This window comes from Nelumbo nucifera, chromosome 1 (genome assembly GCF_055504915.1).
Source record: "Nelumbo nucifera cultivar China Antique chromosome 1, China Antique-T2T, whole genome shotgun sequence".
NCBI classification, from domain to species: Eukaryota; Viridiplantae; Streptophyta; class Magnoliopsida; order Proteales; family Nelumbonaceae; genus Nelumbo; species Nelumbo nucifera.
Window position 1 is genome coordinate 63586419 of NC_142649.1, and position 8441 is coordinate 63594859.

Consider the following 8441-nt stretch of genomic DNA (forward strand, 5'->3'; position numbering starts at 1 on the left):
TAATGTTCTAAAGTAAAAATAGTAAAATATAAAATAATTGATATAATAATTGCATATGTTTTCTGTCTTGCACTTGAAGAGAACATAATAATAATTTTATACATATAGTAATTTGTAAAGATCTATATAATATGAGCCTTGGACTCTTAGTTAATGGATTATTAATATAATATCTATGCATCCTATTATATTAATTGTAATATATTTTTAATATATATTATTAAAATATATATTTCTTATATATTTATATTTTTTTTATGATTATTTTGACCTTAAAATTAATGTAACTAAAATATTTATGAAATTTATATATATTTCTTAATACTTTTATATATTTTTTTTATTTTTATAAGTTTACAAATTATAGATATCCAAATTGTGTGATACGATATCGATACCGATGCTTGATCCGATTTTTAAAACCTCACCTCACATTTTCGTCAGATAACGTTTTCCTCCTGCATCTCTCTGCCCCTTTCTCTCTCCGTGCATCCATGGCCGAAGCTTCTACATCACTCTACACCACACTTATCCCACATTTCTCACAAAACCCTTCTCCGTCGCGAAGAACTTCTGCTTTGCCAACGGCCCGCGATAGGAATTCAATTCGTTGCTCTATCTCCGCGACATCCAATGACAGCACGAGGGCCTTGGTAAGCGTAAGCCAGAAAATTCCTTGGGGTTGTGACGTCGACTCACTGGAGAATGCATCAGCTTTGCAGAAATGGTTATCTGAATCTGGTCTCCCGCCTCAGAAAATGGCCATCGAAAAAGTAGATATCGGAGAGAGAGGCCTAGTTGCTCTCAAGAACATAAGAAAGGGGGAGAAACTGCTCTTTATACCTCCATCTCTTGTTATCACGGCAGACTCGGTAAGATATATTTCAAGATGGGAAGCGAAAGTCATGAGTGCTCTTCCTAGCCAGAGTCTCGAGTTAGATTATAACGCCAGAACATTTTGAATTGCTTTTCCTTTTTTTTTCCCCTTCTTTTCGTATTATAGGAGATGCTGACGTTGGGATCACTAATTGAAATGACTAACTAGATTAAAAGTTAGGATTTGATTCATATTTGTACGTCTAGGCGTGTTTTCAACTTTACAGACCTTTGGACTATGGAAAATTTAAGAATTAGCTCCGTGGTCTGAAAATTATGGTCTGATAGGTTTATGGGATGCTTGTATCACACATGATTCTATGCTGGACTACTATAGCATGCATTTAGTGGTTCATAAATCCATATTAGTTTATAGAGTCGATTACTGGAGTAAGTAGAGAAGTCATTATATCACATTACTTCGATGCTTTTAACAAGTAAATGTATCTGAGTTTTGATGTGTTCATGACTTTTCAGAAACGATATCCGCATTGTTTATGAGACAACTATCCTTATTTTCCTTTCTTGGGTGTTAGGAGTGGAGCTGTCCGGAAGTTGGTGAAGTTTTAAAAAGAAATTTTGTGCCAGATTGGCCATTGCTTGCAACGTACCTAATCAGTGAAGCAAGTATAATGAAGTCTTCAAGATGGAGCAATTATATCTCAGCCTTACCTCGACAACCATACTCACTTTTGTACTGGTAGCTCTTGTACCTTAACTAAATTACATGGGGGCGCACCTCAAAGTTTTTCTTCTACCATTACAGAAGGGTCTACTCTCAGTTTTTCCCCTACAGCCTCTATATATCATTTCAGGACACGCTCAGAGTTAGACACATATTTGGTAGCCTCACAAATCAGGGAGCGAGCAATTGAAAGGATTACTGATGTTACTGGAACGTATGCATTTCCTTTCCTGTTCAATATTCATTCTCAGTTATTTGCTTATGCACTTGATTTTAGGGTTCTAGCTTCTTCTGCTGATAAAAAAAACTTTAATTCTCTTTTTATGTTGAGCTGCGCATAGTTTACCTTTTCATGGCTTGTCATAATTGAACGTTGTCTCTGTTTGTGTCTTCAGGTACAATGATCTACGGCTTAGGATATTTTCCAAGTATCCTCATTTATTTCCTGAGGAGGTGCTACTCTGTTCACTTTAAGGCGCTGGTTTTCTTGATTTATGCCCAATACCTTGAAACTTGCATGTTTCCTTCAATCTGCCCTTCTTATTTAGAAAATCGAAGGAATCTAATTTAGAGGGGGACAAAATAATTGCTATACCAATATGAATGTATGAAACTGGAACTTGTTTTCCTTTAACTGTGCACAATAATTGAACTGCCATGAATCTCTATTCCTACTTTCAAGGTTTCATTATCAACTTACAAATGAATATATATTCAGGTATTTAATATGGAGACATTCAAATGGTCATTTGGTATTCTCTTCTCACGATTGGTAAGTAAAATCATTACTGTCTACATGATTATTCTTTATACATACATATCTTCAGGTATACTAATACCATCACAATATTAACATTATATCTTACCAAATTTTGGCTGCATTAAAGTTTTAAAGGTCAAAGGTTTCATGTGGACCATTCAAGGAAAATAATTGGCTTATATGAATGGTGAATAGATTTGTTATTTCCTGTTATCTCAGGTCCGGTTGCCCTCAATGGATGGAAGGGTTGCGTTAGTCCCTTGGGCAGATATGCTTAATCATAATTGTGAGGTATTTTCATTGCAGTAAATTGTTATCTTCTTGGGAAAAATGACACATTTATTACTAGAGATTTCATGTAACCAATATATGGTCCAAACACTAATAATGGATGTCTGCACCTGACTGTTCTAGGTGGAGACATATTTGGATTATGATAAATCTTCACAGGGAATTGTTTTCACAACTGATCAGCCATATCAGCCAGGTGAGCAGGTAAAACCAGAAACTATCTACCATGCTTGTAGGTTGGTGCTGTGGATTTACGAATGCTAATGCTAATTAAATAAAAACCTTAACTCTTAAGAAGATGTTTCTGAGACTTCCAATCTATCTGATTTTTTTTCTTCTTTGAATTTTTTTGAGTGATTTGGTCTATAGTCTTTTAATAAATTGTAGGAATTCATTTTTTTTAAACATTTCGCATTATCTGAATAAAATTTGGGATCTGCAACATCAATGAAAGCTGCATTAGAGGGTCAAATTAGCTTTAATCGACTGTAGGCCTAGAAGGCTAGAACGTCCATGAAAGGGAAGTTGTCCAAATTCTGGATTGGTCCTTGTAGCGTCTGGGCTTATGTGATGACTGAAATTGTAAAACTTTTGGTTGAGCAGCACTCATGTAATGTGCTGTCATCAATTTTTGTTTGTTTCACTGTGTAACGATGACTTAATATTAAGAATAATTACTTTTATGTCTTTAAGCTTCTTTTAGTAGGGATATAATTTCAGCATGTCTAACTGTCTACATAATTTATATCTCAGGTTTTTATTTCATATGGCAAGAAATCAAATGGAGAGCTACTACTATCATATGGATTTGTTCCAAGGGAGGGAACCAACCCAAATGACATGGTTGAGTTGCCTTTGTCACTTAACAAGTCTGATAAATGTTACAGGGAGAAGTCAGAAGCCTTACGCAAGCATGGGCTGTCAGTGTGAGTACCTAGCTTACTGAATGAGTCTTATCTGCTAGTTTGAGATTCTGTTATAGATTATCATCGGTCACTTTGTTCTTTAATTTCTATCTTATCACCTATCATGAAATTACAAACATCATTACTATGATCTGGTTTTACACTTTTACCCTTTAGAGGAATTTATGTTATCCTGGTTGCTGCCACTCAAATTTGCACATTTTGTAATGGTTACATGTATTCCATTTTTTAAGCAGGTCACAGCGGTTTCCTCTGCAAATCACTGGCTGGCCTTTGGAACTAATGGCATATGCATACCTAGTAGTCAGCCCCCCAAGTATGCGTGCACAATTTGAAGAGGTTTGTGCAACATTTGTTTTTTGCTGTTTGTTTAACATTCTCAAGTGGCTAATTAACTTCTTTGTTATCTATGATGTCCAAGGTTCAAAATATCAATACGCCCGAATCGCCGGTAGAGGCGTATCGGGCAGTATCGATATATATATATATATATATATATATATATATATATATATTTTAGTATTTTTTCAAATCTGGTTCAGAGAGGGGCCTGTTTAAGGTCCGTCCCCCTCTGAACTGGTCAAGGCCCCGAAACACCCCCTGTAGGGGCGTATCGGGAGGCTCCCGATATGATATGTATCGGCTGATACAGTCCCATATGTATCGAAATTTCAAACCTTGATGATGTCCATAATGTAAAATTAGTATATGCATTCAAAGATATATAGGTTACCAGAAAGTGTTATTACTTTCATGAAATTTTGCAAGTCTTTCATGAAATTAACAGGTGTATTGTGTTTTACAAGTCTTTAATGAAATTCTGCTTCAGATGGCTGCGGTAGCCTCAAATAAAAGCACGTCTAAGAAGGACATCAGATATCCAGAGATAGAGGAGCAAGCCCTGCAATTTATTTTAGGTAGTTGTGAATCAAGCATATCAAAGTACAACAAATTCCTTCAGGTATAGAATCTGTTTCGGTTATCAAACAGAAATTATTTGTTGGAAAGTTATGTCTTTCTGGTTGAACTGGTCAAATTGATGTTCCACATATATGAAAAGAATGTTCATAAAAATTCAGGTCTGGTTAGCCATGTTTTATGGGCATGTTTGTTTTGACTACTGAGGTTTATGCTTTATATGCATAGCTTTCTATGACGCTATCTGCTGCAATTTCTTTATATTGATTTTATTTTTTTCACATTCCCAGGGAAGCGGGTCTATTGATATAGATGTGGCATCTCCAAAACAAGTGAACCGGAAATTGTTTTTGAAGCAGTTAGCTGTGGACCTGTGTACTAGTGAGCGTAGGATTCTATTTCGCACCCAATATGTAAGGTTTTATAGTTTGTAACATGCTCTATTTTCTGTAATTATAATTTCTTCCTGATGGAGACAAATAACCAATTTTTGTTACAAGTTTGAAATCATAATAATATACAAGGTAAATCAGTGTCTAACCTAGAAAGTCATTTGCATGCTTACAATATAAGATATGGTATACTGACACCTCTAGAGAAGCCAACAATGTAGCAGATTGGTTAACTAAAATAGCTCATTTTTCCCTTGTTATGTTGATGATATAAGTAGAATTCCTTTTCATGAGTTATCTCTTATTTCTTTTGTTCATTTTTGTATATATAACTGTTATTTTTCCATGATGAATGCTTATGATGTTTTATCTGAACTAACCCAGATATTAAGGAGAAGATTGAGGGACATGAGGAGTGGCGAATTGAGGGCCCTTCGGATATTTGATGGTTTCAGGAAGCTTTTTCAATGATTAAGAAATTTATGTGAAAGTTGTTTATATGAAATTGGGTTGACTACAGTTCATTTCCTGTTGTTTTACTTGAAAGTTTTTTTGAGTATGTGTGTGGGTGAGTGGGGTTACTGAACATATAATATGTTCTGGGATTAGTAAAGTAGCTTTTATTAAATCTTATATTTTGTAAAGAAATGTTCCCTCCCTGATCTTTTTTTTTTTTTTGAGAAGAGGTAAAGTATGATTTCATTAGAATAAAAAGTGAGGCCTCTGTACAATCAGAGGCTGTACAAACAGTAAACCAAAAATAAAATTAGACCACTATCCCTTGTGTTTACAAAAAGATTTTCAAACTCAAGAAGAGAGCTATAATTTGATCTTTCCAGTCGTATTTGAGCCGATAACCAGGAGAACAGTTTGCCCACTAACTCCTGCTACGCCTCCATTTGACAACTTTTGTTCTGAAATACCCTTAAATTCCTTTCTTGCCAGATAACCAGAACACTGCTCCTGGAATCATTTGCCAGATGACTTTTTCCTTTTTGATTAATCCCTTGATCCACCAACTTTTCACGAAGTCTTCTACTGATGCTGAGAAACATCCCTTGAAGGCAAAGATCTTGAAAATTCTCACTGAGATGCTGTAAGTGAAATTGCAATGCGAAAGCAATGATTTACCGACTTTTCCACCCTATTTCGGAGGATACTTTCTTCTGAATCAATCACCATTCCTCTCGTTGACAAGTTATCCTTAGTAAGGATTTTATTCAAGTAGGCAGACCAGGCGAAAAAACTACCTTTGAGAGAATATATTTGCACCAGATTATACCTATAGGAAAGCCTTGCTCCTCTTCCTTGGTTAATATGTTATAAAAAGATTTTACAGAAAACTGCCCTGATTTTTCTTCCAGTCACACTGTCTTTCATGGTAGTGTCAATTTGCAAGCTTTAGAGTTTGTATATCAGGCCTCCAACTCCCGATCCTTCAATGCTCTTCTAAAAAGTAGGTTCCATACCCCACCATTTGAGGCCTGCATGTAATCAGCCACTCACGCATCCTTGTCAACTGCTGTTGCAAAAAGTTCTGGGAACTCTTCCATCAAGAGCTGATCCCCACACCAGCAGTCCTAGAACTTAACTTTTGTTCCTTTCCCACTTCATACTCAACTTCTTTGCTCAATAATAGACTGGCGTTTTTCAATCCGTTTCCACACCGAGTATCCATATGATTGGGATTGGGTATAAGGACATTCAGTGGCGGATCTAGGACCTTTGATCAGTGGGGGGTAGGGTACCAAGCTGTGAGGATGGATACCCAATGGGGATAAGGAAAATTGCCATCTCTAGGTTTGAGGAGACGAAGTAGTGAGATGAGATTGAATTGTCGAGGGGTGTGACATGGAAAAAATGGCCCCATAACTTGGTCAATATGGAATAGAGACTTAGGTGTCACTCTTTTATATTTTTTCCTATTTCTTACCTATTCGCCTCTAAGAAAATAACCTCATATAATTAAGAAGCCAAATTTAATTTTATTTGACCCCCTATTATTTTATTTGAGTGGGGGCAATTGTAAAAAAATTCAAATTTCTTCATAATTTTCGTAATTATATAAGAACATTTTCAAATATCAGTGGGGGCAATTGTCCACAGTGACTTCTACATAGATAGGATATTAAGTAGATAGGGAGAGAGGAGAATACCCTCCTTATTAAAGTGAGTTCCCTCCTTGATAATTAGATGCTGAACCTGGAGAGGATAACATTTTTTTCCTCTTTTAAGCTAGATAGACATATTTCATTCAACTTAGGGAGTGCCTAAAACTAAGTTCTTATTTGGGCTGGGACCACACCATTAAGCACTTATTGGTGTTTGGGAAATAAGCTTGAAATAAGTGCTTGTTTTAAAAATAAGGGCTTATTTTTTAAGCCCAAATTTCCAGTTTTTTTTTTTTTTTATAAAATTATCCCTTATAAATATCCCTAGTTGAATTTTATAAAAGTACTTTCACATAAGTGCTTTTATAAAAGTACTTTTGTAAAAGTGCTTTTATAAAAGCGTTTTTGTAAAAATGCTCTTATTAAATTGCTTTCATAAAATTACTTTTGTAAAAGTGCTTTTGAAAAAGTACTTTTATAAAAGTACTTTTACCAGTGTTTTCATAAAAGTGCTTTCGTGTAAAAGTACTTTTCATAAAAGTGTTTTTATAAAAGTAATTTAATAAAAGTACTTTCGTAAGGGTATATTTTGAAAATTTGAAAGAAAATGAAGGGCAAACTAGTCACAAATGCTTATTGGAGAAAAAGAGTACCAAACTTCCAATTTGAAATAAGTGCTTATTTTTTAAAAGGATAAATTTCTTAAACTACCCTAGCTAATTGACTAAGTATATCCCTACTATTTGATTATTGTCTAATGCTATCCTTACTATTTCAGAAAATTACCATTGTCCTTAAAATATTGACAGAAGGGCTGATATGTCTATTTTGCCCTTAAGTCAAATTAGAAGTTCCTCCTGTTCTTCATTTTCCTGAGTCTGGTCTTCATTGTCCAAGTCCAGTATGGTCTTCATCGATCAAAATCACCGCCGCTGTTGCAACTTCCAGCAATGACAGTGATCTTCTTCCTCCACCCCCTTCCCCTCTTCGTTCTCCCTCTCCACCTCCCCTCTATACAATCCCATCTGAGGTTCTGTACCTACTAGATCTATTATCTGTATCTGTTCAGGACGGGTTACGATGGTTGGAAACTTCCGTTCAATTGAATGAATGAATGGGTGGGCCGTGGGTGTTGAAAAATGTACCGCAATCCGCAATCCATGTTGAAGAGTAGGGATAGACAATGGTACTTCTTCAGTCGTAGAGACAAAAAGTACAACAGTCCGAGATCCAATCGGGAGACTGTGAATGGTTACTGGAAAGTAACAGGAAAGGTGTGCGACATTATTTCGAACTCTCGGACTGTAGGCGTGAAAAAGCTCTTGGTTTTCCATAAGGATCGGGCTCTGAGTAGTCAATGAACCGACTGGGTGATGCATGAATATACCATGGATGATGAGGAGCTCAAGAAATGCCAAGCGTATTTTGAGGTTTTTACATCACTGAGTTTACACTTTTGTTTTGGTTGGGAGCTCTTGTTTT

At 35.7% G+C, this 8441-nt stretch overlaps 1 protein-coding gene across 1 annotated transcript; it reads left to right on the forward strand.

Moving 5' to 3' along the window:
* The first annotated feature begins 425 nt into the window (after positions 1–425).
* Positions 426–5496, forward strand: LOC104594273 (Rubisco methyltransferase family protein). Its single transcript, XM_010254497.3, has 12 exons — positions 426–872; positions 1413–1576; positions 1692–1775; positions 1957–2014; positions 2280–2333; positions 2541–2612; positions 2736–2816; positions 3366–3538; positions 3775–3877; positions 4368–4499; positions 4747–4869; positions 5233–5496. The coding sequence occupies exons 1-12, from the start codon at positions 495–497 to the stop codon at positions 5317–5319; spliced, it is 1509 nt and encodes a 502-aa protein (XP_010252799.1). The 5' UTR covers positions 426–494; the 3' UTR covers positions 5320–5496.
* The last annotated feature ends 2945 nt before the right edge of the window (positions 5497–8441 follow it).